This window comes from Magallana gigas, chromosome 3, assembly GCF_963853765.1.
Source record: "Magallana gigas chromosome 3, xbMagGiga1.1, whole genome shotgun sequence".
NCBI classification, from domain to species: Eukaryota; Metazoa; Mollusca; class Bivalvia; order Ostreida; family Ostreidae; genus Magallana; species Magallana gigas.
The window spans coordinates 47,964,379-47,980,383 of NC_088855.1; the positions used below are offsets into that span (position 1 = coordinate 47,964,379).

At 35.0% G+C, this 16,005-nt stretch overlaps 1 protein-coding gene across 2 annotated transcripts; it reads left to right on the forward strand.

Moving 5' to 3' along the window:
- The first annotated feature begins 181 nt into the window (after window positions 1-181).
- Window positions 182-10,986, forward strand: LOC105332310 (ubiquitin carboxyl-terminal hydrolase 10). Of its 2 annotated transcripts, XM_011434865.4 has the most exons (16): window positions 212-294; window positions 372-437; window positions 1,897-1,998; window positions 2,580-2,613; window positions 3,438-4,862; window positions 5,212-5,303; window positions 5,438-5,547; window positions 5,808-5,857; window positions 6,194-6,291; window positions 6,574-6,676; window positions 7,050-7,171; window positions 7,506-7,631; window positions 8,075-8,167; window positions 8,361-8,505; window positions 8,612-8,677; window positions 9,918-10,986. In XM_011434865.4, exons 1-16 carry the CDS (start codon window positions 277-279, stop codon window positions 10,103-10,105), a joined length of 2,838 nt encoding a protein of 945 aa, XP_011433167.3. In that variant the 5' UTR covers window positions 212-276; the 3' UTR covers window positions 10,106-10,986. The 2 variants fall into 2 exon arrangements, with proteins under 2 accessions (XP_011433174.3, XP_011433167.3); XM_011434872.4 differs by lacking the exon at window positions 372-437 and having other exon boundaries at window positions 182-294.
- Window positions 10,987-16,005: the final 5,019 nt, after the last annotated feature.

Here is a 16,005-nt window from a genome sequence, read left to right on the forward strand (position 1 = left end):
GTGTATTTCTATTATTCGGATAAAATTGAAATTATCCAACGTTTAGCAATTCGTATAAAAATCATGTCTAGTTTTGTACAAAATTGTACTTATTGTTAAATTTTTAATAAAATTGTTATTAAGAGTATAGATTTGTAGCGGAATATTATTTCCATTAACAATGTTAGCCAAATCCGAAATAGAAAGTTTATACACCGGAAGTGCGAATTTCAAGAAAGCAATGCAACATTGCAATATGGCGAGTAAGCGTGTAATGTGACATATCTATCTACCATAATGAATACCAGTGTCCAGGTAGTTACATTTTTTGTTCATGACAAAATACTTTTTGAAGTGATAAAGTAAAGATTAGTTGTTTTACTGGTTTGTAGCAAAAAGTACTGCCATGGCATGCCCATGGAACACATCCTCGGATAGCCATTACCTTGTCAAACAAGGTACTGATTTATTCGCCAATGTATGGCATGATGGAAATGTAGTTTGTTTGAATGTAAAAGAACTGACTTCGAATTTTTGATTTGTGTACTGGTAGTTAATTTTGTTATGCCTTCGGTTACATGCAATATTGCTTGACTGTCAAACAGTCAACATTGAGCGAGTTCGATCACAAACCACGGTCGCCGTAGTTCGACTAAAATGAGATCGAACTCACTTTAGTCCGACTTAAATGAAACCGTGGTCCAACCAACGGAGAGTCTCTGGTCTGTCTCTGGTCAGGTAGTTTAAAGATGGCGGCGGAAAGCAAAACCTCCAAAAATTACTTTTTTTAATCAGCACAACATGCAATGTGTTAAATTTTAGCGTGCACACATATGATTTAATGTGTTTACAAGGTATTGTCCGTCCTTCTTCATGAACAGTAAAATAATGAGTAGCAATTAACAACTATCTCATTTTTTAAACCAGACATCGACCAATGTGCGTTCGAACACAGACATGCGCACCATAAGTTTTCCTTACTACCGTGGTTTAACTCTAGTTAATGATCGAACTCGCCCATTATCACAGGCCTCTGAATTTCTATCAATAAGCCGTTTAATGTTTGGGAAGAGAGAGAGAGAGATACCTTATCTATGTATAAATTCACCAGGTATGCAACAACGTTTTGACCCGATCGCTGATTCAGGGCTAGAAAGAATAATCTTACCATGACCAGGCTACGCTCAGGTCACAGTAAGAATTCGTCCCATGTACTTGCAATGTAGCAGCCGTGAAGCAGATCAGCTTCCATCAATTTTAAGTCTGTTAAAAATAATCTGCAGAGGAAAAACACATTTTTATTCATTAAAAACCTTTTTGAACAAGCATATGTAGTTTAGTCCACAAAATATCCATTTAATGAGTCGTACCAAGTCATTTTGTTAAAATACGCGTTTGAAATTGCCTGCCATTTTGTAGGAAATAGCACTCTGGAGTACTGGAGCGGATCAGAAATCCTTGACTTGAGAAGATGCTTATATACATGTTATCCATGAGAAAAGCTTTGCAGATTAATATTCTGTTGTTAAAATGATATTGTTCCTCAGATCTGGTTTTGTGCTAGAATCTGTTTCAAGGGTTGTCAAAATAGCAAAAAAAGTTGCAAATAATTTTTGATACATATTTAACAGGAATAATTCAGAGAGTAGAGTTTAAAATGTCAACAAGATGTCATAAGTTAATACAAATTGAGGGGAACAAATGTCACCTTATACATTATACATTGTATTTTATATGACTTATAAAGGTAGTGAAGTCTTGTCTATGGAGTTTCAGAATGATTGTTTTCTTCTTTTAAACTCTAAAAGATATGGATTTATCATATTATATATTTGATAGTGATACGTAATGCAGTACCTTCAAGGATGAATTTTTATGTTTAGTGATTTTTCATGTATGTTTTGTTTTTATTTGTAGGAATTGAATTTCCTGGATGTGACAAGCTTGGGACCAGAGGAACAGCAACGGGTCAATGATATACTATTTGGGCAACGATGCCAAATTATTGGAAAAGTTGAGGTTGGTACATCTCTACAAAAAGAAATAAATTACACTAGACAAACTAACAGATTAATTGATTATAGCTGGTAGAAGGTTTCTGGATACTGATTTTCTTAGTTGGCTTAGATTTTAAAATCCCTCTGTATTATTCATATCAGGTGGTCAATGTCTCAATATTGTGTCTATATTTTAATTTCTACACTAACATGGTCGCAGGTCCCCAATTCTTCAGAAAATAACAAAAGTTTGTAAAAAAAAAAATTAGTTAAACAATACAGAAGGATAGTGCAGCAATAAATACAACTTGAATCATTTTTTTTAAGTGAGGGACAGAATTTTTGATTACTTAATGAATTATGAATGTGATATATTTTTTTTAATATTTGGGAAAGTCCAAAATCTAATGAAGAAAATTCAGCATGAAAACTGTCTCTCTTTATATTTTTTAAGTGCCTACGACAATGATTTCTTTTTCAAGAAAATTACAATTTTTATTACAATGATTCTCATTCTGTGTCATATATTTATGTGGTTTTTTTTTTAAAAGGTAGCAGTGTTGCATTAAAGAATGACCAAATAACCAAACATTTTTTTTACAGTTTCCATGGGGAAATACAGATCCAAATAGATATGGTATGTTTGCCTCAAATTGATTTATAGATATTCTAGCCTCATTGTAAATATATTATTCTTTTATTAAGTCACAATACCCAAGTAAATATCTGATAATCAAGGGCAGTGTGGTATTGTAACTATTGCCATACACTAGACTAGAGAGTTGCACATCATTGATTTCATTTGATTCCCGAAGTATTTCATTCAGTTTTCTACTTAAACCAAATAAATTACAATTCATACATGCAGCATTATTTTAAGCCTTTAATTACAATGAAAAATGATACTAGATCTAATTATAATCAAAGTACTGAAGTACTGACAGGAGTTGTCATTTATTCAAAATCAACAATATGGGAAGTAGTATCAGTAATCGAAATATATCTGAGAAATTGTATGGATCCAAGCAAGATTGAACTCTTGTCTTGTTCAATCAAACGCTCGGCTGTCTCCGTTTATTTGTCGGATATTAACTGAGACAGATAAGCGTCTGGTTGAACGAGACTACATTGTACATTGAACTCTAGCGTAGGAATACATACAACTTTAAAAAATATCTAAACTGTTCGTACAATTTAAAATCTTATTATTTTCATGGTATTAATAAATAAGTTTTCTTGAAAAACAATGCTTCAGAATACATAGCATCGAATTTATCGATTATTTTCAAGAACTAAGTGTTGTCAGGTGTATTGATTTGTGCTTAGGTCCAAACACTGTTTCACTTTCGCTTTGCCCGAGTAAGTGTATAGGAGAGTTGATTAAAATCAACTCCCAAAAATTAGATAAGATACATCTCAGTTTTAAACTTTGATATATTTTCATTAATTGAATTGTTACAGAGAGAGGTGATGAGGGAGTACAGAGCTCGCCCAGTGACTCTGCTCAGTCTGTCCCCTCCCTACCCCCAGCAGACAGACAGACAGAGCAAACAATGAGCAGCATCATGTTCAGCTACGATAAAAAGTCAGAGGTAGAAAATTTGTACACCAGCAATTCAAAAGCAAAAGAGCAGAGTGCTGACAGATACGCAGGTAAACCATATGAAAGAAGAAATAAAAAGCGAAGACCCCCGGATTACTATCAGAAATACGACGAAGCAGCTCATACGAAAACTTCTTTAGTTACTGATCAACCCGAGGAGAATCGTCCGCTAATGTGGCATGAGGAGGTGGAACAGTCACTCCCATTACCAGACACTCTCGTGGACAGTGTACCCTCTGTTGGAGGTAAAACTCCACACATTCAAATAAACCAGACAGAGGCTGGGTCTCAGGGCCACCGTAATTATAGTGCTCACACAGACAGGTATCCACAGCATCAGAACTTCAGTGCTAACTTCCATGGGAATGTTTCTGTTGACCAGTTGATTTCAAAACAGCCAGAATTCATTCCATCTGCCAGGACTTCGGAGAAGACACATAATAATCCAAGCAATATCTCTCATTGGCAGCAACCTACACAAAAGCCAGGAAATGTGTATGACTCTTCTATGAAACAATGTTCACAGTTCAATGTACCTGTGTCGAATCATAACACAGTTTCTTTTCAGAACATGCCCTCTTCTATGCATTATAGTGGTACTTGTGAAGACAGTGCTATCCTTGCGCAGTCAGCTTCCATGAAACCACAGGAAAGCAGAGACACCTCTGACAACGTCCATTCTGTAACTGAATCACAAAACTTTAACAAATTGCCTGATCACTTTTCTGTGATGTCCTTACAGAAGCCATTGAAAAATGTGACTGAAGTGGTTTCTGATAACAGTAGCTCATCTCATCCAGGATCTAAGGAAAGTTTGTCTGTGAATCCAGAATCTATCAGTGATTCCTTATCATTTGTCCCTACAGTTTCTAGTCAGAAATTAAGTGACCCTGTGTTAAATGAAGATATTGAATTTATGGGTCCATCTCTTGCTATGGATAATGATTCTCAACGCTCAGACCTGGACCCAGATCAGTACCCAGTTCTGAGCAAGATGAGTGGAGCCTCTTCAGAAGAGACACCCAAAGACTCTTCCCAGGGTCCCACTTTGCCCAGTACCTCACCACAAAGTGTTCCTGAAGAAGCTGCCAAACCAAAGTCAGCATCCTGGGCAGGCCTATTTAGTAACATTGATCCTGCAAAGCAGGGATACGTAGTGACAACATGGGCCCCCACCCCATCCAACAACACCTCAAAACCACAGGAGTCATCCCAGACAGAACCAAGGGTGCTGTCTGCACCTGTCGATGTATCTGAAGATCCACTGGCAAAATCATTTGGAGGTAGTAGTTAGTTTATGTATTATATACCTTCATTACTTTTTCTATTCAAACTATTCATTACTCACTTAATGCCGTATATTGGGTCCTTTTTCGATTACAATTGTTACATTTATTCCTAGCTCAATTTTACTTCAAATCATTTGTTAGATTGTTTGGTCAATTTCCAATTAGAAATTTATTGTCTTAAAGGTTTTAAACTGCAGTGCAATGAAATAATTCTTTGTTTTCTTACTTTTTTACTGCTCTGTAAATATCTTGAATTTAGACTTGTCTGCCTTTGATTGAAGAAATTTCTGTCACTTATGTATGTATTCTTTTACTTTAAAATATGTATGTGTCTGTACTTCAGACTCACTGTCTCGAATGAAGATCAGTCATGTTCCAATAGGACTGCAACCCAGAGGTTTGATGAATCGTGGCAACTGGTGCTATATTAATGCTGTATCCTTTCTAATATTAAACATATCATAGCAGTCATGTACATTATACCTTCTAATTTTAGAAGAAAATGTGTATAGGTACTATTTAGATTAGTGATTTGCAGTGGAAAGAACTTTTCTTGACTAGTTTTGTAGACATTACAAGCTCTGGTTTCATGTCCACCATTTTACAATATGATGAAAAAATTCCCCGTCAATGCCCCAGCAAGGAAGGGGAAAAGCAGCACACCCATAATGGACAGTCTGTAAGTCAGCAAGGACAAAACACAAAACTTAAGAGTTTTCTGATATAACATCTTCTTATTCACATGTTTTTTGATTGTTTTTCTCAATTCAAAATTTATCAAATCCTATGATTTACTCATTAGATGGTTTTTTTTTTTAAACACATTGGGTTAAACAGCATATTTTAAAAAAGTGTTTATTTTATATTTGAAAAATGATGTTATGCTACAATACCTGTCATGTTTTTACTAAATTATGATTTGTTGTATTTCCTATCTAGAGTGCAGTTTGTTCATGAATTCCATCCTTGTGCCCGCCCAACAGAAAGAGGTATACAATAAAAGGTTGCTTCCCTTAGACTTGTATTCGGATACATAAGAGTGTAAATTACTTCAGTGAGAGTAAATTCTGTAATGATCGAAAATCAGAGTTTAAAGCAACACCATATTTTCCAGGAATTATCAGTAATGTTCTAGATTTTTATGTAGTATTTTAATTTTCCCACCATTCTGTGAAATATGAGTGTTTCCTTATTATTACACTTTGTGTATGATTTATGTTTACTTCACTTTATGTAATGACTTAAATGTCTGTACCCTTCCATCTAATTTTGCACTATGAAGCTTTTGATTTATATATACATGTATGCAAAAAAAACTTTTGTAGGTAGAAAGACATTAACAGAGTTGGTGCCTGGAGCTGCCTTTGAACCTGTCAATGTGTATAACATGCTACAGGTCATAGAGGAGAACAAGTCTTTTAAGGTCTGTCCAACACTCAGTTATCCTACTCAGTTATTATACTCAAAATTATCTCCAAATGAATGAAATGAATATTATCTTTTCTTTATTTCTCGTGTTAGTAATAATATTGAATTGTCAAACCCGAATATGCCAACTAGCAAAAAAAGTTTAATACATGTAATAAAATATTTAAGATATATATTTGACAACCAAATCAGCCAGTGCATTTCCATATTTATTGAATATTAATCAATAAATCATTTGTTGGAAGGGATTTCTACATGTATTTTGGATATGTTTCAGCTTGGAAAACAGGAAGATGCAGAAGAATTCTTGAGTTATATATTAGATGGACTACATGAAGAAATGACAACACTCATCAAGTTTGCTAATGGTACACCCACAGGTAAAACAAATATCTATTAAAAATTATAATAAAAACATCAGTCAAATTTCCATATTTCCAGATTAAATGACATGGCCTTTTCAAAGTGTTCTCAATCTCCTTGCTCCAGTATTAACAGGGATGCAGTGTTGTTCTATTACTGCCCTATGCTTTGTCTCTGGGTGAGTGTATACAGGTCTGATATGCTTTACAAGATCCTGATTAGTTTTACAAGGCCTAGTTAAACTTACAAGGCCCTGATATGTTTTATAAGGTCCTAATAAGTTTTACAAGGTCCTAATTAGATTTATAAGGTCCTGATTAGTTTTACAAGGTCCTAATTTAATTAACAAGGTCCTGATATGTTTTACAAGGTACTGATATTTTTTACAAGGTCCCGATGCAGTCAATGGCCTGACAACTGATGATGTGTCGTTGGATGAGAGCTCGGAGGATGTGGACCCCGACTCGTGGGAACAAGTTGGACCTAAAAAGAAGAGTGTTCTTACTCGACGTGTATGTACCTCTATAAATAACATGACTTACACAACTCATTCGTTTTATTGTGAAATCTTTACTTCTATAAATAGCATGGCTTACACAACTCATTTGTTATACTGTGAAATCTTTACTTCTATAAATAATTTTATTTTAAACATATTTTATTGAGTAGTCAAATGGATTAGGCAACAGGCAAAGCCTTTATAAACCCTCTCCAAAAACTTCTATAAATAGCATGGCTTACACAACTCATTTGTTTTATTGTGAAATCTTTCCTTTCTAATATAAGTATTATTTATAATAGTGCTGTACATATTTATACTGTAGCGTTGGTTTGTTTTCTTTTAAGGCAAATTTTGAGAAGACACCGCTAGCTGAGATTTTTGTGGGGTACACCAGGTCTGCTTTGTACAAAGCCAACTCTAAAGATTCAGCCACTCTTCAACCATTCTTTACTCTACAGTTAGATATTCAGGTGACAAGATTCCATCTGATTTTGTTATTTAGTGTCTCCTTTTATGAAAATAGTTTATTTTTCTTTGAAAGCCACCCAATGAGCAGGAAAATTGGTTGAATTTTATCAACGGAATGTGGTATATAGGGACAGAGGTCTAATGCAATGCCAAACTAAGATATTTAGAGCCCTTAGCTTGAACTACATACACTGTTAGTCATTACTTTAAGTGATTTCCCGATGAAAAAGCCACAGATTATTGTTATGGTCAATCAATGTTTTGATATTACATCATTTATGATTAAGTCTACATTCAATCCAGCGATTTTTATACACATCAGACTTTTCTTTTTTTTCTCTGATTACACATATATTGTTTATCTACCTTTAGTTAATCTTATTTTTGAAAATTCTGATGTGTAAAGAAACTCGGCTTTAATTAAGTGAAATGTTTCTATTTATAGTCTGATAAAGTTCACTCTGTGAAGGAGGCTATGGATGGACTGGTCTCAAGAGAGTCTGTGTCTGGATTCACCTGCTCCAAAACCAAAGCAGAGGTGGGTGTAACACAAAAAGGAGAGCCAGGCTATGTAGTTATATGGAATAATTGGAAAGGATTTTATCTGTTTTACAGTTGAACACTCCTAATTGTTAGTAGATAATATAGTGGAAATCTTTGTTGTACAATGTACTAGTATGTTTGAGTGTGTATCATTAATTATTTACCTGGATTATATGTTTTGTCGGTAGGTGGATGTCGTCCGACATTTGACCTTGGAAGAGTTACCTCCTGTCCTTATCCTTCACCTTAAATTCTTTGTCTATGATAAAGATGGGGGAAGTCAGAAGCTGCTCAAAAACTTTGAATATGGCATTGACCTTGAAATCACCAAAGGTAAGGAAAAAAGAATTAAGCAGGATAAGTAGTTAATGCACAGTGTGGTGTGTTAACAGACTCATTTTATTTCCTAATAATAGAGGTTTTATTTGATGACTTGTAGATCTGTTGTCCCCTAATGTCCGAAGCAAGTATCAACTACATCAAAGGTCCTACAAGCTTTTTGCAGGTAAGGCATCCAAATTTACAATCAAAATCTGACACTGTAGTGTAGTAAATTACGTGCTTAAAGCTGACATGAATTCATAAATTTGCATTATTTTCCTTTTATCCTCCTACAATCTGCATATTAGTTTTCAATTTCTATTGCTACACTTATCGCTACACACCCGTTATATAAGGCCAAGAGCACTATTCATGCTTCACCGCATTAATATATTACATTCATCCGAAAATGTTACTTTGGAAGAAAAGATTTTAGATATGCATTTTGGACTAATGTGACCAATACTGCACTAAGGGATATCCAATGAATGACAAAACAGAACAGACTTCGATTTTCCTTTGTCGTAGTGTTGTAATAACATCACACATGTGCAAACCACGCACTGCAGCAGATCATGCAGTGATAGCATGGACTTTAGAAAATTGACTGTTTTTGTAGAATCTGATTAAAACAAATTACACAGTTACTTTCTTGGATTTAATATCACTGATATAGTGCGGCATGGGTTTAGCATAAGAGGTAGACGCTGTTTACCTTGTATGTATGACGTCGTTCAATGTGTACATGAAGTAAGGCAGCAAAACATGTATCTGTACAAGATACTGTAAACCAACTTTTATTCGCGTGTGAGAAATTTTCGCGAGGTTAGCGAGAGCCTTGTCGATGCGTATATTTCTCGCCGCGAACCAATCCTTTGTGTAATGTTTTTATAACAATACAGGTCTGGATAAGGCTTGGTCGCGAACATTAGTCGTCGTGAACCAGTTTTTTGGCAGTTCATCGCGAAATAAAGTCACAGGGAATAAAAATTGGTTTACAGTAATATGGGTACTTTGAAAATTCTTTCATCTCTTTTATGTTTTATTGATAGTAGTTTCGATTATTCTTTTTATTTTTTTGAACATAATTATTACTGCAATGTGTAGTTCATGTAATAGAAGTCTGAGCAACCTGAAGCCTTAATCAGAAAGCAAATAATAGTAATTTTCGAGGAGCAGTCAAAACTAATATGGCATCACGATGCTTTTATGAGTTAATGTCAGCTTTATTAATACCAGCTCTAGTTGATGACATACAGTATTTAATGTACAGTTATGTATTTATATACCTGCAAGATCAAAGACAATCACATATCCAATTTGATCCAGTGCATATCTTTGTCTGTGTTTTACTATCTTGATGATTTATAGAATCATTTATCAGACAGAATTGCGAGATATAATGCGTTTGCTGTTTTCTGTAGTGGTATACCACCATGGGAAGAAGGCAACCGGGGGCCACTATACAACCGCTGTTTTTCACCCTGCCATCAACAACTGGATCATCATTGACGACAGCCTGGTCAAGCATGTGTCAGTTGGCACTGTGCTGAAGAACATCCCAGGGCGTGTGCCATATCTACTGTACTACCGCCGCATCGACATGCACTAAGTGAAGGCACTTGGTCTGCTATTGTCACTTGACCGTGTACGATACATCATTATCATGCTATTATAAAACAGAATGGAAGGTGTTCATTATTGAATTGTAGAATTAAAACATATTGTTGTATCACAGATTCTTTTTTATGAATCCCAGGAAGTATTGTTTTAGGCTTCCAATTATTTTTGTTATTTCATATGCCGGTATAATATACAATTTGCTCTCTTGAAATTTATTTCGCTTGATGAGTCAATCAATATGGAAATTTCTCAAAAGATGTTGAAAACACTTCAAGGGTTATGAGCAAATGCATAAACAGCATTATACAGCACTGAAATTGGAAGATGAATTTTGTATTCAACAAAAAGAATGAAATGTAAATAGTTCTGCTATTTTTTGGTTTTGTGCATTCTTTATATTTATTACTATTTTAATTTTGAATAACAGACCGATTGCTGTTTTTGAATGAGAACAGTGGATTTCCTTCACATTCCTATTATATAATGGGAAATACCTTGTGATTATGGCCATGCATTAATCACACTGTTTATTTGTTTTTCTGAAGTCTTGATCAAGAACTCAGGTTTCAGAATTTTCACAAACTTTAATTTTTCTGAAATAAAAATAACTGGGTTTTTTTTTTTTTGCTATCTTAGAGAAATATGAAAATAATTAAAAATATTTGTTGGCAATGTTCATCGTTTGGTGCACCATTACTTGTACTTTGATCATGATTTGACTTGGGTCAAGATATAAACAGTAAGTCATGAAATACATTATGCATTGTGTCTTTATTTCTGACAAAATAATGTTGGACATTTTGAATGAAAAATGTTATTTATGAAGGGTTATGAAATTAAAATGTATAATTATTAAAAAGTGTTTATGGATATTTTACTCCATCTTTGAAGGCATAGTGATCCAAATATCAGAAAAGAAATATATTCAATTCAATTCAATGGATTACTGACATCACCATTTTGACTGTTGGCATACAGTCAAAATGACATCATCAAGTGTCAGACAAAAGAATATAACATAAATAGCATGCAAGACAATTTTATACAGTTCTTCATAGTTCCTGGAATTGTTTTCTCTGCATAAAGTATTTATACAAGTAGACACATAGACGTTTTGTATTATTATAATCACGTGGATTAACAATTTATTTAATGGGATCAATAAAATAGTATAATATATCATTTAAAATATCACAATATTGAAGTCTAAGATGGTGAAGATTGTAAGGGGAAAGAATTAAAATAGTAGCTTTCTGTGCCACAGTTGTCAAGACAAACCAAGGTATTATCATAAATCTCTCTTCCCACTGCACACTACACATGTAGTATGCCAATAAATAGTGTGTTGACTGGGGTGGGCAAGAATCACCCGGCTGTCTGGAGGTGCGCGTGCTAGGTGTGGAACTATCTCTTCAGAAAAATTCAGGTTGACAGCCCGTAGACTCATCGAGAGCGCTTGGTACAGTAAATAAAGGGGTGCCTATCACTCACGGAAATACTATTTTCCCAGTGGTCATACACTTATGAAATTAATAGAAAAAAAAGGAGAAACATTATTCATCGTGTCAAAATTTGTAAATTCTAAGGAAGCTAACTTTTACCTGAGCACGGAGATTGTAAAAAAAAAAGAAAACCCGAAATTCCTGCCGTAATTACATGCATTCCAAACGAGACCTAAAATAAATATATTTAAGATTAAGATTTTTTCATTTTAAAGTTGACTGTACTTAAGTCAACTTAATGAGGACATGCATTAAATATACTGAAAATCTGTTTCAAATCTTTAATTTAAGAAGAAATAATCTTTTTAAACATTCGAAGAACATGGTGTTTAGTTATTGTATTTCATTTCACAAATATTACCTAATATATATGTCGTAATATAAAACTTTATAGATATATGTCCTAAGCCACGTTTATTTGCTTTTTTATAGGATCATTTGGAATTCACTATTTCATCCATTCGGATACACTTAACTACAGTAAAAATAAATTGACATGAAACAGTGGCATCAGAGTAAATTGAAAGTTCACAAGAAAGGGGGGGGGGGGTTAGTATGCTTCTGAATCCAACTTCTCAATCTTTCAAGGTAAATTTCATCGTCGCAAACCACGGTTTTGAGTCCACAAGTTTCCTCAAACCGGGTGATGATGGAGAGAATCGATGTGAATCACACGTGGGTCACCGACGATGGGTAAATTTAGGAACAATAATCTTTCCTGCGAGGAAAAGTGGGGGGGGGGGGGGGCTGAACCCTCTATCATGCTATGTTTCTAATGGTTAGGTATAACTTTGCAAAAAAAGTGGGGGGGGGGGGGGGCGGGCTAAGCCCCCCCCCCCCCCCCTAGCCCCCGGTTCCGACGCCTATGGTGATTACACTACGTATCGATTTTGTACTATATAACCCATAATACAAATGACGCCGAATTGAGGCCCCAGCGGGGTTTGCTTAATTTATTTTTAAATATTTAATCGTACGGTGGCTTAAAATTATATAAATATAAGGAATAAGGAATCATTCTTTGAATATTATGAGGCGATAATTTCGGTCGGGGCGTGATCAAATCTATCATAAAGCCTTCGGGCTTTATTGGATTTGATCACGCCCCGACCAAAATTATCGCCTCATAATACTCAAAGACTGACTCCGTATTCCTTATGTCTAACGTTTCCAAAAAGTAGGGGAGAGCTTAACTGAACAAACTGGTTCGCGGCAAGAAGTACAGTGTATACCGGTACTTGCCTTTACAAGTTTCTCGCAAACCTCTCGATTTTTTGTCGCGTCCAAATGAAAGTTGTTGGTTTGTATAATTCTCAATACACAACTTTATTAGTTGATTTGAAAATCAAATGACAAAAATAATATTTTCATATTTTATTTAACGACGGCAATATAAGGTACGGTGACAGTGTGCGATACGTTGATATTGTATGGTATAGTGACAATGTGTGAAACGTTGATATTGTATGGTACAGTGACAATGTGTGATACGTTGATATTGTATGGTACAGTGACAGCCGCTGATAGGATGATATTGTATTGTTCGATAACTGTGTGTGAAATAAATTTCTGCAAGTTGTATTTTTTACGGACTACTTCTTTTAGCGCAGTTATACAAGTAGTTGTTTGGGTGTAGTATATATAGAACCGATCAGGTATAGACAGGTCATCGAAGAGCAATCAACCCTTTCGAACACAATTTTTTTTGTTTTTGTTTATAGGTGCATGTGGATAGGATGAAGTATTCTTGATATGTATTTATATATGAAATTTACATTGTATTTTGTAGATATATTTGGAAATATACAATTATTGGGCCTAATTCCAGTTCATCGCTATTAAACGTCGCGTGCTGATTGTATATTACGGCGAATAAACTGGTTGATAGCTCACTCACTCTAACACCTGTGTTGTTGTTATTTATAAAATACTTAGAATAGAAATACTTTATGTTCGGATGAGTGAAACGAAGGAGAACATAAACGTTGATATTTTGATACTGTGTGATATGTTGATATTGTATGGTACAGTGACAGCCGATGATATGTTGATATTGTATTGTTAGATAACTGTGTTTCGCAATATGAGAAATGTTGAATGTGTCTGATACCGTGACGGTGTATGAGGGGATGCGACAATGTGTAATATGGTAGCACTGTATCGTACAATGTGGTGTATGACAGTGTGTGGAATGGTGACAGTTATGATACGGTGACAGTGTATGATACAATCACAGTGTGACAGTGTATGGCACAATCACAGTGTATGACAATGTGTTGAGTGGTGGCCGTATTATCGTACACTAACAGCATGTGATACGGTGACATTGTATGGTACATCCACAGTGTATGACAGTGTATGGTACAAGCACAGTGACTGATGGAAAAGTAACAAGTAACAGTGTGTGGGGTGAAGACAGTATATGGTACATTGACAGCATATGATACGGTGAGAGTGTATGGTACAATTACAATGTATGATGGTATAGTAACAGTGAATGACAGCGTGTTGACAATTGACGTTCAAAGTTTAGAACATTCCATTCAAACGAACATTTTTACCACTTCAATGCGCTTCATTGTATATGGTGACAGTGTGTGGAGTAGTCACACAGTATATGACAGTGTGGAGTTGTGACAGTATGTGGTACACTGACAGCATCTGATACGGTGACAGTGAATGGTACAGTCACAATGCAGGCACGTAGCATCGTTTTTGAAAGTGGGGGGGGGGGGGCAGACTCATCCAAAAAATCTTGACAAGCAAAAAAAAAAAAAAAAAAAGGAAAATTTGCAGATTTCCAAAATCTTCAAAATCCTAATCCGGGGGGGGGGGGGGGGGGGGGGGGGGGGGCTGGCGTACTTTAAAAACTTCACTTCTCATTTCCTTACTTTCATATCAATTCTTTACATACTCCCAAAAAGTGGGGGGGCCAACTCCATGATAATTCCATTTTTTATATGTAAATTTAAAATTTTTAAATTTTAAAAAATTTGTTGCTGCGAGAAAAAGTGGGGGGGGGGGGGGGGCAAGGCCCCCCCTGCCCCCCCCCCCCCCCCTGATGCTACGTGCCTGCAATGTATGATGGTAGAGTAACACCGTATGTCATTGTGTGGAGTAGTGACAGTATATATGGTACACTGACAGCATCGTATACGGTAACAGTGTATGACAGTGTGTTAAGTGGTGAGAGTATATGGTACACTGACAATATATGATACGGTGACGGTGTATGATACAAACACAGTGTGACAGTGTATGGTACATTCACAGTGTATGTCATTGTGTGGAGTGGTGACAGTATATGGTACACTGACAGCATCTTATACGGTGACAGTGTATGGTACAGACAGTGTGTATGACAGTGTGTGGAATGGTAACTTTTATGGTACACTGACAGCATGTAATATGGTTACAGTGTATGCAGCTTGAAGGAAATTACAAAGTTACCGAATAAATTCAAAGCCCTGTGTCTTAGTATTGTACATGTAGTTTTTAACAACACATATTTCCATTATGGAACGCCAAATTAACATATATTCAAATATTTGTACCTATCTTCAAATAATTGTACCTATCTTCAATTCAATTGTACCTATCTTCAATTCAATTGTACCTATCTTCAATTCAATTGTACCTATCTTCAAATTGAAATAGAGATAGGTACAATTCAATTATACCTATCTTTAATTCATTTGAAGATAGGTACAATTGAATTGAAGATAGGTACAATTGAATTGAACCTATCTTCAATTACTAAAATATTGGCAATAATGAATACTCCCTGTATAGTACGTCATTTCCGTTACGTCACAACTGGCGTGAAATAATATCGGGATCGGGATGATAAAATAGGCAATATGATTTTGTCAACTTTTCGAAAGATTGAGCCTTAAAACAAACAAAAACTCATAATAATTGTTACCACTTTAATAAATAGAGTGATTATCAACTGAATTATACATTCTTTGATAAAATTATAGAAAAAAATAAAGCCAGTTTTTTATTTAGGTACGTAGATAGTGACCCTAACTACGTCACTACCCTAACTCCATCACTTTTGGGGTATTCGGGTATACATGTTTTTGGCTTACTTATTGATATACATGTATATTTTAATAAGTAAATGATGCCTTTTGCAAATATATTGCCCACACACACACACACACACACACACACACACACACACACACACACACACACACACATATATATATATATATATATATATATATATATATATATATATATATATATATATATATATATATATATATATATATATAAAAATGTTTTCAGTAGACGATAACACAATAATCCATTTCTTTCAAATTTAATCCAGAGCGCTTTCGCCTGATCGGCTCTTCAGTGGATTTCAAATTATAAC

Excerpts from the sequence above, each read along its gene's own strand:
- LOC105332310 (XM_011434865.4), top strand. Across the intron at positions 6,677-7,049 it reads TGCTAATGGTACACCCACAG|GTCCCGATGCAGTCAATGGC; the intron begins GTAAAACAAATA and ends ATTTTTTACAAG. Across the intron at positions 8,168-8,360 it reads GCTCCAAAACCAAAGCAGAG|GTGGATGTCGTCCGACATTT; the intron begins GTGGGTGTAACA and ends TTTTGTCGGTAG.